This window comes from Eumetopias jubatus, unplaced genomic scaffold, assembly GCF_037043125.1.
Source record: "Eumetopias jubatus isolate StellerSeaLion01/CBP00866 unplaced genomic scaffold, mEumJub1_p1.0 scaffold_16, whole genome shotgun sequence".
NCBI lineage: Eukaryota > Metazoa > Chordata > Mammalia > Carnivora > Otariidae > Eumetopias > Eumetopias jubatus.
The window spans coordinates 92,400,086-92,416,103 of record NW_028274822.1 but is presented as its reverse complement, the minus strand read 5'-3'; the positions used below and the strand labels follow the sequence as shown (position 1 = coordinate 92,416,103).

Here is a 16,018-nt window from a genome sequence, read left to right as displayed (position 1 = left end):
CTAAGGACCACATGTTAGCTCTTAACGGAATCATTCCATTAACATGGAGGCCAGAGGTGCGTTGTCCTCCTTGGCGTGGAGGTATCAGGGCACGCGCTCCATAGCGTTAGGCTCGTTAACAACTTCCCTTGTCTGCTGTGTCCACGACAAATCAGGTTGTAACAGTATTTTACTTTACACTCTTACATATTATCTGGCTTTCTGATTCTTTGAATTCTACGATGCAGATCCTCATGGGTGTCCTGAAAAGTCGCGGTCTGCCTTGCTGGATTTACGTGGACACCACGTTGTTTTGGTCACGGGAGCTTCACGGGGATCTGCTCTATGCCGTGCAAAGTCTCTCCTACTCTCCTCCTTAATTTTCTTGACTACTCTCAGAACATACTGTTCCAAAATTAACCTGAAGATAATTTTATCCAATAGGAGAAAACTAATTTCTTAGGATCCTTACTCGATTTGGGTTCACAAATTAAAAAAAAATTTTTTTTAAAGGTTTTATTTATTTGACACAGAAAGAGCTAGACACAGAGAGAGCAAGCACAAGTAGGGGGACTGGGAGGCAGGGGAGAAGCAAACTCCCCGCAGAGCAGGGAACCCGACGTGGGGCTCAATCCCAGGACCCTGGGATCATGACCTGAGCCGAAGGCAGACGCTTAACCAACTGAGCCACCCAGCCGCCCCGGGGTTCACGCATTTTAAAGGTGCAGAAAGTGAGTTTCGGAGAGGTGTCTGGCTGGCACACCTGGTCATGATGGTGGCCCCAGATCTACGGGCATCAGTGCATGGGCTCACTCCCACCCTGTCTGAAACGTACTTACCCCAGGGAGTCAGAAGCCCCCAGTGGTGGAGCCGTGTTTTTGTGATTTACGTTGACAACAGTTACTCGTCCCTGCCCACCACTGGAGGAGGTGTACATTGGAACAGGGTCCCCAGAGAGCAGTGTAAGCGCCCCCAGTTCCCCTGCCAGAACTAGCCGCGGACGGGAGCCAGTTTAGTGCCCAGCAGCAGGTGACCGGTCAAGCCCCCTGAGGGCCACGGCTCCCGGTCTTGAGGGGGCAGCAGGTGTGTCCAGGACCAGGCAGGGGCGTGGGCGTCCAAGGGGACACACTGCACACGGGAGGGGGGGCCCTAGCCCTGCTTACAGCGTGGCACCCCGTGTGGAGAGGGGAACATTTCCGGGAGGAGGGGAGACCCTGGAAGAGGCGCGGCTTCGCAGGGGATGGCGGCAGGAGAGCAGAAGATGGCGGGAGGCCCCGCCTTCCACTCAATACCCTTCCCACCACGTCCACTTAAAACCTACGTGTGTCAGCTACCACGTTAACGGAAACAGTTCCTAATAGAAGAAGAAATTAGGGTCAGATGGAGTAATGACCACTAGAGCCGGTGGGCCACAGCTAGAGTGACCAGTGCTCTGGGTCAAGGGGGCCCCAAGAACCAGCCGCCGGGGGCCCTGCGGGGTCAGCACTCAGTGGGAGGAGGTCCAGGCCTATTTCCCACTCTCTGCAGCAGGAGCGTAAAGCGTGGTGTCCCCCACCCTGGGGTCGTGGTTGGCTGAGCCCCTCACTGCTGCCGAATGAGGGGGGGGTCCATATCACACTCCCTCCCACAAAGAAGAGTGAGCAGAGTGAGGCCTGGGACATCCCTCCACGTCCCAGCCCAGCCACCCAGGCTTCACGCAGAGGGGTTCCACAGCTGCCCTGCTGGGGTGCGGGCCAGGGCAGACCCACGGAGGGAAGGGGAGTGCAGCTGTGAGCCCCGAGGAGAGACCCTGGCAATGATACCCCCGCCCAGAGCACTGGAGAAGTTGGGGGGAGCCATTCTTGCTGTTCTCACTAAATGAACTGAGCCTCAGATTCGGCATCTACTTGTGATAACTGCAGTCTTTGTTTAAATGTTCCTGAGAACGTTCATTTTTAGCATGGGTAATTTTGAATCATTTTCAAATCAACCTTTCCTGGCAATGAGTAGATATGATTTGCTGCCACAAAGACACCCACAGACTGTCCAAATCTGGTGTCACCTACATGGAACGCTGACAGATTTGCATCATAAATGCTCTGTGACTGGTTTTTTTTTTTAGCTTACTGGACTGAGCTGCCTCCCTTCCTCCCTGTCCCGCCAACATCCCAAACCCAACTTCCTGCCCACACCCACCACCCAGCAGCCCCTTCCATGTCGCAGAGCCCACAGCATGGACCTCATTCTCTGTGAGCAAAGGACCCAGAGGACCATCTGGAGGCTCGGCACCAGCCCCAGCTTTAGGATCTGGAGAGCAGAGCCAAAGCTGGGCTCTGTCCCCAGGTGACCTTGGACAAGTCCCCCGGCGCTCAGCTGTGACGGGAGGATGCCGGTCCTGCCTGCACCAGCGCTCATAGGCGGTCTGCTCCCCCACGTCCACGACAGCCTTTCTGCCCCCGACGTTTGGGCCTGAAGCTCCGGCTTTGAGCCCCAGCACCTCTCCCAAGAGCCCCCCGGCCCCTTGCTGCTGTGTGTCCCTGCTCCTTCCTCCCAGGCCCATGAGGCTGTGCCCTCCACCCTGAGGTCGCTCACCCGCACCTGCTCCTTGGGGAGGCCCTGGGGGCCGCGCCCTTCCTCGCCCTGCCCCTGTGGCTTCCACGCGCCCCCGCTGCCACAGGGCAGAGCACGCTCTCAAGTGCGGAGCGCCTTTTCCTCGCTCAGGGTCCCACGCACTGTCATGTGTCAGCTGCTTTGCTCCCAAGGCCCAGAGCAGTGCTCTAAAGGCTCCGGGTCATCACCTCGAATCCAACGCTTCGTTGCTGGATGAACGACTGACCCCAGCCCGTCCCCCTCTCTGGGCCTCGCTGTCTCGGCCACCGCACCCTCGGCCTGTCCCCACCCTACCGGCACATACGTTCTGCAGGTCACAGCCTCTCCCGCTGGCACAGCTAAGGCGGGTCGCGGACTCGCACGTGGCGCCCAGAGGCACACGACGGAGGCATGTGAGCTGAGGCCCTGGTGCGACAGGCAGAGATGGAGGCTGGAGCCTCATGGCGGCGGTGTCCCCAACCCCCGGCCTGACCCCCGTGACAGATGTCTGTGCAGAGCAGGGACAAGAGGGGATGGGGAGAGACCTGAAATGGGTGGGATTTTGGAGGGCGCCCCATGCAGCCCAGGCAACCTCGGGGCCCTCTGGGACCTTCTAGTTCATGCCACCTCACTGTCCCCACACCGTTGGCACTGGCCCGCCACGCTGACCTCCCTGCAGCTAACGGTGCAAAGCCAGAGTGCACGCCCCGACTCGGGCAGCACCGGGCAGAAGAGTAGGGGGCAGGAGAGAAAGGGGTGACAGGGGGCCCGGGGGGCGGGAACCAGACAGGAAGGGGTGCCCATCACCTGAGGGGCGGCTGCTGCCCATGTGTCACTCCCGCTGGGACCGGCTGGGGGTCACAGCTGCCTGAACACAGATGTACACCGCAGGGCACCAAGCCAGCCGATGGCTCGTGCCCCTCAAGCCCGAGACAGCACCCCGTGTCCAAAGCTCTGAATGCTCTTGCTTGAAAGACTGCTGACCTGTAGGTGCCCAGTTCCGTTCCACGTGTGGCCAGGACTCCCCTTGGCCACTCTGAGTGACGGGCCCTGGGACGTCGGCACAGCCCCATCCCCTAGAGCTTCATCACCAGCAGAGCAAAGGGGACCAGCCCAGCTCCAGCCTGTGCACAGTGCTGCTGTGTCTGCACAGGGAGTGCAAGGGGCGGGTGGTGCTGCTCCCCATCCTCCTGGGGTAGCCTGGAACTCCCCTCTGGAGTCTATATAAGCAATTCACAGTCCAGACGCGACACCCATGGCACAGGCTGCAAATGAAGCAGCCTCCTCTACTCACTGCCTCCACCCGGGAGCCTTCCATGCTCGCCGCCTCCACCCGGGAGCCTTCCGTGCCCGCGGCCTCCACCCGGGAGCCTTCCGTGCCCGCGGCCTCCACCCGGGACACCGCAAGCCCCGTCCGGCCTCCGGCATCTGCACCTCCTATTCCTTGGCCTGGAACATTCTCCTCTGCTGCTCCCCCGACCACACCCCCCATTTATGTGCTAATCTGTTGCCTGTCTTTCCCACTGGAGTATAAACTCCTCAAAAGCAAAACGTCATTGCTTTTCTTGTTTACAGCTGAACCTCCGGGGTAGGTGCCGATAAGTACTTGTGGAATGGCAGTGGATGAGAAATCGATGCTTAGGTGATGACCCTGGGACCACCAGGAGTCATGCCACTCCAGACAAGACTCCACAGTCCTGCACGTGGCAGGTGCTGTGGTGCCCTGGACCACGGAACCCAGGGCAGGGGCTCTGTTCAGAAATAGACGAGCCCCATGGAGGAGATGCGCCAAGGGAGGGACACGGTGGAGCGCGTCTGGCCGGCAGAGGGCTCATGACCTCCAGACTCCAGTTCATTTCCAGGCACGGCGCGTGGGAGCTCAGGGCACCTGCCCCCATGCTGGGGGGAGGGGTGCGCAGCGCTGCAGAAGCGGGGAGCCTCTGGTTCCCTGTTCTGTGCAGCCCAGCATCACCAAACCCATGGACTCTTCAAGAGGACCCAAAAACTCAGAGTTATAAATAAGATTTTTCAGTTTCTAAAACACAGTTTGGGATGAAACAAAATGTGTCTATCCAGGTGCTGGGCTTTCCAGGGGCCTTGGGAGATCACTGGACCGACCCCTGTCTCCTCCCCAGCCTTCTGCCCTATGCACAGAAATTCAAGTTCCCCTGGGGTCTAGAAACCAATTAAGTCATTCACATGCAGGGGTCGGGGACTAATAATAGTTGAGAAGATCCCACTCCAGGGCAACTGCATTTTTAAAGAGTACTTTTTTTTTCTCTTCCAAGCCATGCTTGCCTAAAACCGATGAAATGAACGTCTAGCTCTTAGGCCAACCACGCAGCCTGACAGATTAAATACCCCGACGCAGAGAAACCCAACCAGGGCCCCTCCTCCACCCTTAACCCTGGGCTCCAGGGAAGGTCGTGGCCCCATAAGAGAGCAGGACAGATGTCCCCCTGCTGCGCTGGACTCTCCCACCGCTCAGAGGCTCCACGGCCCAGGACCCAAAGCAGAGGATGCTGGCACATCTGCCTTCTGCGTGTGGACCCTCGGGAAGGACCTAGGGTTTGCACAGCGCTGCCTCAGGAAACTTGAGGCAAAGGTTTTTGTTTTGGTTTGGTTTGGGCTTTTTTGTTAAAAAATGTAGAGCTTCACAAAGGTCCCCACTCACAGGGTCTCCCCGATGAGTGGGGGCCGCCGGTGTGCCCCCACCTGCAGCCTGAGGTCAGAAGGGCCTGTTGTCGGGGCTCGGGGACCCCGGCGCCTGGCTCTTACCTCCATCGGCACCACCTGCATCAGGATGGCGAAGTTGGTGAGGTGGGTGCAGCGGCAGACGGAGTAGCTGAGGTTCCCCTCGGTGAGCACACAGCCCTGGTTGGACCAGATCCCTTCTCCGGAGCTGGGGACAGAGGAAAGAGGAGCAGCGGGCTGAGAGAGCAGACGTGCTGGCGCTGGCTGGGCCGCACGGAGACCAGGGGAAGACCACGGTGGACCCGCCCTGGCCCACGCACTCGGGGGCCCCCTGGACCCACAGCCCCTGAAAATGAGACGTGCTCATCCCACAACCCGCCAGCCCCACTTGCCGAGAACTCTGAGCCGTGTGCCCAGGGCACACGCCACGGAACATGAAAGCAGCCCAGCGCCCACCGTGCGGCACACGGACGGGATAAGACGTGGCACAGCAGTCGCAGATGTGTATCCACGTGGGTGAAACCCGAGCCCTCGCGCATCATGTTCGGTGCACACATGTGAAGCAGAGCAAGATGCCACGTGCTCCATGGACGTGGCCATAAGTGACACGCATGGTACTGAGGACACCCCGACTGGCCACCTCCAGCGAGAGAGGGTGGGACCGAACAAAGGGATCTTTGCTTTTTTACAACGTTTTACTTTTTTACAGAATTGATTCAGGACTTGTGTGACTTTTTAAAGTCTCAACCCAGACCAAAACGGCTGGAAGCAAACATGCTCAAGTGCTAACTGTGGTTTCTTCTTATGGTAAGGATATCAGTGATCATCATTTTCTTCGGGCTCTCTCTCTGTATTCTCAAATTCCCAAGAAGAATTTCCATGGTTCTTTCCAGAAATGACCCCTTTGAGGTATCGGCAAAGACAGACATCTGCTTCAGCCGAAGGCAGGGCCCTTATAAAGGTGAACAAATTCAAAGGTGGTGGTTTCTCTCTGTGGACGCAGCTGATGAGGAACGTGGCCGTCCCGGAGGGGTGCCAGCACCCCGTGGGGGAGCACGAACTGGCAGCACTCGTTGCCAACCCCGAGGCGGGACTGTCCCCGTGAGGACGTGGTGTGACTGCTCTCTGCTTGAGGCTTGACGGCCGTGGAAGCCGAGGGTGGGTGGGAAAGCATCACTGGGGGCGTCTCCAGGGTGAGCTCTGAGCCTGATGGCCGAGACGCAGGGACAGCGGCTTCTGAGGCCGTGTCCATGATGCTCGGTCCGCCCTCGGCAGGGAGGGGGGGCGCCTAGCAGGGACCAGGGAGCACAGCCAGGGTGACTCTAACCTATCAGTCCAGGGGCCCTAAACCCCAGTAATAACGTCAAATAAAGGGACTAACGGTGGGGCCTGTCCTTTCCCCGCATGCCCCCTCCTCTTCACCTGATGTCCCATGGCCTTGAGGACAGTCAGCCATGCCGGCTGCTGGGCTCTATGTGGCTCCTCTGTCCGTCTCCCCAACGTGCAGACGCCATACTTCCTTCTGTTAGAGGCCGACCTGAACCCAGCGGGCACTGGGCCACGTGAGCACAGTCGCGGGGATGAACAATGCACCTCTCTGTACACAGAAAGCGACTGGGAACTAAAAACCAGGGAAGTTACATCTTCCCAGATGGAACCACAAAGGTGTGATGACACGTGCATTCGCCAGGGCAGCCGGGCACAACGTGGCACAGCCTCCCGTGGGATGAAGACCCGCACACAGGAGAGAGCCTGTGCACAAAGGATCTGCCACGGGAGCCCGGCCAAGCAAAACCGAAGAACAGCAAGACGCGCATGACCCTGTGACCTAGAAGTCTGCATCCAAGCAGAAGATGCCCAGTCGCACGCGTGACTAAAATGTGGGGTAAACGTGATAAAATCCTGCACAACAGCTGAGACGGATGTGGCCCGAGCACAGCACCAAGTATGGTGGAATGGGACAAGAAACACGGATCTGAACAAGACCACGTATTTTCTTTGAATGTAAATATAACTCACACAGAAATTATTGAGAAAACACCTCAACGTCTCTGTGCTGTGGCCACCATGAGGGCACAGGGAGGGGTCAGGAAAGTAAGAGCATCCAGGGGACAATTGCTTGTACCTTCTAGAAGAATAATACACTGATATTCCTTGAACTGCTTCCTGAAGTCTAAAGTGACCCATAATTCTCAGCACAGTGAGAACATCTTTGAAAAAAATAAGAAGGAACACTTTCTGAGACAAACAGAAACTGGCGCCGGACCTGCGCTAAAGTTCAAGGTATATGATGCTGGACAGAAACTTTGATCTGCAGACAGAGTAGCTAGAAATGGATGAGAGTGAAGGAAAATGTGCGACTGCTGTCTTATTTTCAGTGGCAACTGATTGTCTGAAGCAAAACTTCCAGCAACACACGGTGCGCTTACGGCGTCATCATGGTCCAGTGAGCGACCAGGGTAGTGCAGGGCGCGACACTGCTGTGATGTCGAAGACCGCAGGCAGAGTGGTGTTCTGTCGCTCGAGGTGGACAGAGAGGAACCAGAGACACACACACTGGGGCCCTGGGACAGCCACTACAGAAAATCACACAGGAGCTTAGAGGTCAATCATGGCGATAAAGTGGCATTGTAACAAACATCCCAAATCCAAGTGACGTAAGAAGAGAGAACACAGGAGACAAGGAAGAGATGGGAAAATCTGAAAACAGGCAGCAAGACGGCAGGTTTCCATCCAAACACATCCATAACCACATTCAATGTCAATTGTCAAAACCCATGGATCAAAACCAGAAATGCTCCAAGGGGATAAAAAAGCAAGATGCCGCCATATGCAACCTAAAAGAGACTTACTTTAAATATAAAGATGATGAATAAAGAGGGTGAAATGTAAGGTGGGGAAAGACACAGCACCCAAGCACGGAGTAAGAGCCAGAACAAGTGTGTCAAAAGTAGGCCACGTGGACTTTAGAACAACCAACATTCCCATCAGAAGGGGGACACGGAGCGGTGAGGGGTCAGTTTCCAAAAAGACAGAACAATCCTAACGGGAAAAGCACCTAACAACAGAGCCTCAAAATACACCGAAACCCCTGAGACAGACAGATCCCTCACGACACGGAAACATCACCGTCCTCTCTCATGAACCAATGGGGCAAGTGGGCCAAAAAGCCATAAAGTCATAGAAAGCCACATGAGCACCATCAGCGCAACCTCACTGACATTTCTAAGACAGCCGCCAAGAGCAGACATTTTTTAAGAAAAGATAGAGCATTCTCCAAGACTGAACACATGCTGGGTCATAAAACAAGTTCTTAGAAATTTAAAAGTACTGAAATTAAAATAAAAAAAAGAATGTTTTCATTCATGTTTATTCATCAACAAAAATCAATCAGAAATCAGGAGCGGAGAGATCTCTGGAAAACCCCCCAAAAGTCGGACTAAACAACATGCTTCAAAGCATCGCGTGGCTTGAAGAGGAAGTCACGAGAAAGGACAGAGAATAGGTTTAATTTGATGAAAATGGGAGCCACATGCGGACACCGTGGGACGTAGCCCAATCAGTGCTCGCAGCACACACAGCCCGAAGCGCTTGCATCAGAGAACCGTCAAGGCCTCCACGACCAAAGCCCACACTCAGCAGACGAAGCACATGGCAAGCAGACGGGAGTAACCGAGGGACAAACGCAAGAGACTGAATCAAAGCAGCTGAGAATAGAAATGCGGTGGAGAGGAACCAACGAATCCAGAAGGCATTTCTTTGAGAAAGATCAACAAGGCTGACAAACCTCTCATACGAGGACCAAGAAGGGAGAGAGGGACGCAGACACCAAACATGGAAGGGGGACACCGGCACAGGCCCTCCGATAGGCGTGCGGGCGCGAGGGCCACCACCAACTCCGTGCTCGCACTTTAAACACATTTCGGACAAATTCTCCACAGAACTGTCCAAACTCACAAAGAAGGAGATGGCCTGAGTAGTTCTGCGTCAGCCGGAGACATTCAATGGTGGCCAGAAGCCTGCCAACAACAAAATGGACGGTGGTGGCCCTGGTGGGTGTGGGGGCAGAGAACGGGGGCGGGGGGAGCGGAATGTTCTTTGACATCATCTGTGATGTTTTTGTTTTCTTCTTGAAAATATAAACATGCTAACAATTATAAATTTGGGGCAATGGGTACCTGCCCTTGTTGGAATATTCTTTGTACTTTACTCTGTTCTTAAAATGTCTTCAAAAATAAGAACCAACAGGCCATTTCGTTACTACCAAACTCCATCTCCCCTATTCCATCCATAAAATATTTCCCTGTGAGGAGTGTCCCAAATGAGGATGACTATCTCTAGGTGGACGTGTCTCTGCATTTTCATAATTTGCAAAGAAACAAGCAACAGGCTGCAGCCGGCTGAGCCCAGCCAAGGCAAAACCACTGCAATTAGAGCGTCGGTCATGCGTTCTGCGGGTGGCGTGATGTGTGCCCTCAAGGGCACAGCCAGAGGAAGGCGCTCTGGGGACAGAAAGCAGCGAGATTTGCTGGGTGCTATGGGGGATGGGCTGCGTTTCCTGCTGTGTGGGGAGCAGAGATGGGGATGAAGCGCACAGCCATACCAGCACCTTGAGTCTCCCGGTCACTGAGTGCAGGGAAGCAGGGGGCCCTCTCTGACCCACAGAGCCCCTGAGAGGACCCCTGACCCCAGCCCTGTGTCCCCAGCCCCGCCCACCCCTGATTTTCTCTCACGCTCACCTGTGGCAGCTCCATGGCCCCGGGCGGGCGGGGGAGGGGGGCCTGTTTCAATCCCTGCTCTGACCGTGGGGGCCATTCGTGGGGGGCCACGCCCAGAGGAGCATCATGAACACTCCACCAGAAGGAGGCCCCCTGACAGTGAGTGGGGCGCCCGTGGAGATCAGCAGGGATGGGGGTTCAGCAGGGCGGGGGGCGGTGGACTCCAAGGCGCCCACGGAGTGCTGAGAGGGACGCCCTGGTCTGTGCCTGGGCTCCCAGAGCTTCAGGCGGGGCTGATGTCAGCACACCACAGTGTGGCCATCAGCCATCGGGGCCACGAAATCCTGAGAGGCCCACACGCCCGCCAGGATAGAGCCGCTCGCCCAGCCCTTCCCGGCCACCTCCCCAGCGCGGCACCGACCCCCAGCACAGCCAGGGCCCCGGTGGTGCCTCGGTGGACCAGGTGAATGTTTTGAAGTGGCCCCGGGCTTTAAGGGCTGAGTCCTGCTAGGTGCTAATGTGGCCTCCGAGAAAACCTGGCCTGCACCTCCTCAGGCTCTTGCCCGGGTCCCAGGCCATTGCCAGCATTTACGGGCAATGCAACCCTGTTGCCTCCAGAAGGGTGGCCGGATCCTAACTGGACCAGTGTGGGGTGGGGCCTGCCCCTGGGCACCGCGCGCCCACCGCACCTGCTCCCCTCCCCATCTGTCCCCACCCCGGGCCCCCCGCAAGCATACCTGAAGTCCAGGAAGGCACAGTACAGGAACACCAGGTTGCTGTTGTTGGTGGCCTCGCTGCGCTGCCTGTGGGACTGGAACGAAAGGGCGGATATGCTTCGTGAGGCCACTGGGGAAGCCAGGCTCCTGACACCGAGCTCGACGCCCCGCCCCCAGCCCCCGGGGACCTCGGGGGAGTGTCGCTAGAGGCCACTGACTCCGTCTCAACCCTGCCGTGGTCACAGAGGGCCACGGCACCCGGCCCACCGCACGCCCCCCTCTCCTTTGCCTACATCAGCCCAGAAACCAGGGCCCCTGCCTCAGGGCCTTTGCTCTTGCTGTGTCCTCCCTTGAGGGTGCCCCCCACATTCACTGTGGGTCTGGGCTACATGTTACTCCCGGAGGGACCTTCCTGCCCATTCAAAGGGCACCAACCCATGCGGCCCCACCCTTTCCTCTTGTTTATTTTCTTCCCAGCTTCGCTCACCACGCAGCAAGTTTCGTATTCACATATTTGTTTGCTTGCTGTCTTCCCCCGCACCCCGGGAAGGACCCCCAGGGCCTGGCCAGGGAAAGCACACAGCAGGTACTCACTACAGACTGGCTGAATGAGAGGACAAAGGAACAAACAAGCCACCAGATCAACCCGAGACCTTGTTCCTAGGACTCTTGTTCTCCCTGAAGAGAGAACACTCCAGCCCCTGGACTTCTCCGGGATGCCAGCCAGGGCGCTTGGCCACAGCTGCTCTGCCCAAAGCAAATTGCAGGGGGTCCGCCAGGAGCCATGGCAGGAAGCTCGGGAAGCCAGGCTGCTCCTGGACACACGCTGTCGCACAGATGACCAGTCACTAAGTCAGGACGTCTTCTGTGGCTGCCCGCCGCTCCTGCCATTGTCTCATCTGCCCACGAGACCCCGCCCCACCTCCATCTCGGGGCTGCATGGGCCAGCGTGTGAGTCAGCCTTCTGCAGGGCAGGGGGGCAACAGGATGGCTCCGCCAGCACCCCAGCTCCAGACGTAGAAGCTCCTCTTTCCCAGCGCTGGTACGTGCCTGCAGCCCTGAGGGGCGCCCTCTGGACCCACCACAAACACCATCCTCTGCTTCACGCTAGAAGCGTGGCTGATGGTCCCCGAGTGCACAACACAATGATATTAATGCCATTTATTCCTGATATCTTGGCAAAACACAGAGCACGTGGAAGTACTGGCTGTGTGAGTCACAGGGGAAGCACCACCCTACACACCGGTAGGCGTGATCCCCAATTTGCAAGAGCACCTGCAGGGACATCCACCACAGCATGGCCCACTGCGCAAGGCTGTAGGAGAACGTATGTCAGAAATCAACAGGCTGTCCTCTCTCTCAGCACATGCCACATCAGGGCAGAGGGACTGGCGCTCAGGGAGATGAGTTGAGCTGAACCTCAAACCCTGAGAGAAACCGGAGGGGCCATGCCGCACAACCCCAGACTCAAGAGATCCGTGGAAGCCTCCATGAAACCTTACTCTGTTCCCAGACTCTTTCCGAGATGCCCAACCACGTCCCCGATGCCACCTGGGTCACCACAGAGGGTGGTTTTCCAAGTGCATCACCCAGGAGCCTGGCATGGCCCATCCCAGCACCCCATCACGGGCAGAAACCAGGGTGGGAGCCAGCCGCCTGGGTTTTCACAAGCCCTTGAATTTGAGAGCCATTTGCCCCTCTAGTACCCTCAAAGTCCCAGCTGCTGTGAGCATCATGCTCAGACATGGAGAACCTCATCCTGCAGCTGCTTGGGGACAGAAAAGGTCATCAGCAGGGGCACCACAACACACGAACCCACAAAATCTAAAGTACAGATAAAGACCAGGTGCTGGCCCCCACCTGGAATCACCCAGGTGTCCTTGGCCCCGAGTGGCCCTGGGCCCACCCCCCAGGACGGCATCAGGGGTCACTGTTCACAGCAGGTGCATTTGTGTGTCCCCGTGCCACGGAAAGGCAGGTGGACGCCAGCCTGGAGCCAGGCTCACACGGGGCTGGGGTGCTGAGGCCCCGAGGAAGAAGCGATGTCCTCCCCCACTGCCCACAGTGTGGAGCCGGCTCCCCTCCCTTCTGGCAGAAGGGGTCTCTCCCAGTCCCCTCCCTCTGACTCCAGATCCATATTTGAGGGGATTTAAAAATCAGCCCTGACGGCAGCGAGCCCAGCACGTGTGTGGTCAGAAGGGTGGAGGAGCAGACCACACTCCCCGGGGTCTGAAGCCAAGGTCACACCCCAGGCGGGAAACTCCTGCCCTGGCCCCGGAGCCCCTCCCGGCGCGGGAACAGCAGACCGCCTCCTCATGTCTGGATGTGCAGCCCAACTGGAACAGACGCCCTCGGCAAGTGTCCAGAAAGGAGGCCTAGAACATTCCCAGGAGCATGATTTGTGAACACATGGGGAGCAGCCCTGCCAGAAAGAGGAAGGTGAGTCATCGTGTCATGGCCTGATTTCCTGGGGAAATGTGGGAGGCGTAGACGCAAGTGTGGGGACTAGGAAATGAGGTGTGCTCACCGGGGTGTGGAGGTCCCATCATCTGAACCCCTCCTGTGCCCCGAAGCCGAGGCCCAGCGGTCGACAGAGAGAGGGCCTTCCCGCAGAGAGCTGGCCCGGCTTCGGCCTCCTGACTGCCCCAGTCACGCCTCCCTTGGGTGTCACACGGGCCCGCAGAGCACCTTCTGCAGGGTCAGAGACTTCCTCAGACAGCCCAACTGCTGGGGAGACGCCAATGGGACTCATCGAGTATTTATTTCCTACTGTTCATAATCAAGGTACAGAAAAGCTTCTGCTTTGCAGGAGAGGAGAAAAATCTATCAGATAACAACCTGTAAATGTTCCTGGCTTAGAAATCCATTTGCTTTTCAGCCAAGTACATAGTTTTTCCTACAAACGAGGTAGGTCGGGAGAATTTGCCTGTCCCTGCCCCAAGCAAACACACAGAAGGCTCCACGGTCCTCAATTCTGACCCTCAGTAGAGCCGTGGAAGGACTCAGAGGCCCCATGCCCAGCACAGGGGCCAGGTGCTCCAAGACGTTGGCCGGCCACCCCCGCCCCCAACCCAGCTCATCTCACCACAAGCCAGGGGCCAGGGCTCCAAATGGCTGAGATGTCCCACCTTGGAGGAAATCAAGAAAAATGGAGGTCATGTTGGGGGACTGATGAGGAACCCCTTCAATCGGCCTCAAAAGCCTGGTGTGTGTGGATGTGTCTTATCTTTGTGAGCAGGGCAGGTGGATGCAGCCCCTCCCAACGGACACTCACACAGAGAGGAGACAGCTGAGGAATCACCTCCAGAAAGAGGATGGAGGGCAAAAGGTCAGGGAGAGAGGTGAGGCCTGTGACCCAGTGGAGCAGGGGCTTGCCGCCCCCAGGCAGGGCCCTGGACAGGTGGGCAGCGTGGGGAAACTGAGGACCCACCCCAGGCTGCGTCGGGACCACAGGCGCCCTCCTTCAAGGTGTCAATCAGGTCATCCGAGGACACCCCCAAGGCCCTGACACAGGCCCTCCAGCCGCCTCCCCTGTCCAAATGCTGCCGGAACTCCCTCCTGCCCAGGCCCTTCCAGGCTCATGAGGCCCCTTTGAGCCGGACGTGGCTGGACTCTGGTCTGTCCTTTCCAGGGACACGTCCTGACCACGCGATGTAGACGCCCATGTGATGCCGGCATGAGCTCGTTTCTATCTTCAGGTGACAGCCCCCCCCCCCCGCACCTGCCTCTTCCGTGCACCTGCAGCTGAGCACGGCCGGAGGTCAGCACGCACCACGGCCACCTCGGGACCAGGGTCAGAGATGCCCGCGGGAACGTGGGGCTCGCACAACTCTGAAAACGAGCTTCCCCGACCTTCCACTGCTCGTGTGCGATTCTGGGACTCTCCAGAGGGAGCTGCATTCCCAACTGCGTCCATCCCACATCCTCTGTCCTGAGGACTTGGGACCCTCGGCTGGAGCTCCCCCGGTCCGCACGTGAGCCGGCGCCGCGGGGGTGGACACTTCTGGGACGTCCCACGGGGGCTGCCATCAGAACAGCCCACCTCTACCTGCAACCAAGAGCGTTTTCAAGTCCTCCCCCGGAGCCCAGGTGACCCCAAGTCCTGAAGTTCTCGATGGAAAAGGCGCCAGCAGGGCCTGCCGGGACCCCGCGTGCAGCGCGGAGCAAACCCCAGGAGCCGGAGGGAGGCGGGGCGTGGAGGTGAGGGCGGCTGCGAGCTCACTCTTGTCCACATTGGACTTGAGGGCGTTTCTAAAAGTCTCCATCCCCATTACACATGAACGAGCTGCAGAGATTCTTGTTTTTTACATTGACCCACAGACGCTGTGCCTGTTTGGTGCTGTTCCCGGAGCCCGACGCTGCCGCACACATTCCCTTCCATTCCTGCAAACAGGGTTCGAGGCTCCTTCCCGGCCGGATTTCCAGTGTTTCCCTCACCCTGGCCCCCGTCCCATCCAGTTAACCACACGGAAGCCCCCCAGGGCAGGGCAGCCCCCAGACCCCCGTCCCAGCCCTCACCGCCCTCTCCGTTCTCGTCCAAGAGAGGAGGCTGGAAAACAAATCAGGATTCGTCTGAATTCAGACAAATTCACACAAGTTGCAACAACGTCTTTCGTCTGCGACATTCAGGACCCTCAGTTTCCTGAATCACTTCCTCCCATTAGAAAATATGCTCCTTAAAGAGCCAAGCGCCATTTATTTCTGTTTGGTGCTTCCATGCGTGTGGAAGCCCAAGATAACACAACGGCCCCAGCACACGGGGCTGCTTTATCTGAAAGAAGATGGGCTACAGAAACAGTCCTGACGGAGTCACCAGCCGGACGTACAGAGCGAGAACCCAGGAAGGGCCCCACGTGGCGGCGGGAACACGAGTGCGGAAGGGGCGGAGCAGCTCCGTGAAGGAGGCACGGTTGTCCCAGCACACAGTGCCGGGCCCGGCGGGCACCCGCGGGCAAGTGCAGAGACCCCCACGCACACCTCACCTAAACCTCACACCTCACACAAAATCGACTGAAGATGGGTCCTTCGTTAAGTGTTAAACCTGAAACTACAGGGCTTTACAAGATAACACAGGAGAAAATCTTCCAGACCTGGAGCCCACTGAACAGTACTTGGCTAGGACGCCAGAAATACAATCCATAAAACTTAAAAAATCAATAAATTGGACTTCCTAAAAATTAAAAACTTCAGCTCTGTGAAACACCCCATGAAGAGGATACGAAGTCAAACTACAGATGAGCAGACAATATTTACAAACCACTTATCTGACACAGGAGCGATGTCTAGAATAGATAGAGAATTCTCACAACTCAACTCTAAGAAACAACACAAAGAATCCAATTA

At 57.3% G+C, this 16,018-nt stretch overlaps 1 protein-coding gene across 1 annotated transcript in view; it reads right to left on the bottom strand.

The window, feature by feature from the left end:
* ADGRD1 (adhesion G protein-coupled receptor D1) overlaps positions 1 to 16,018 on the bottom strand; it is a 125,548-nt gene that overhangs the window by 36,818 nt on the left and 72,712 nt on the right. Inside the window, exons 14-15 of the mRNA XM_088019750.1 lie at positions 10,697 to 10,770; positions 5,326 to 5,449 (exon numbers count right to left, since the gene is read on the bottom strand). Of these exons, the coding sequence (XP_087875876.1) occupies positions 5,326 to 5,449; positions 10,697 to 10,770 (198 nt within the window). The remainder of the gene's footprint in view (positions 1 to 5,325; positions 5,450 to 10,696; positions 10,771 to 16,018) is intronic.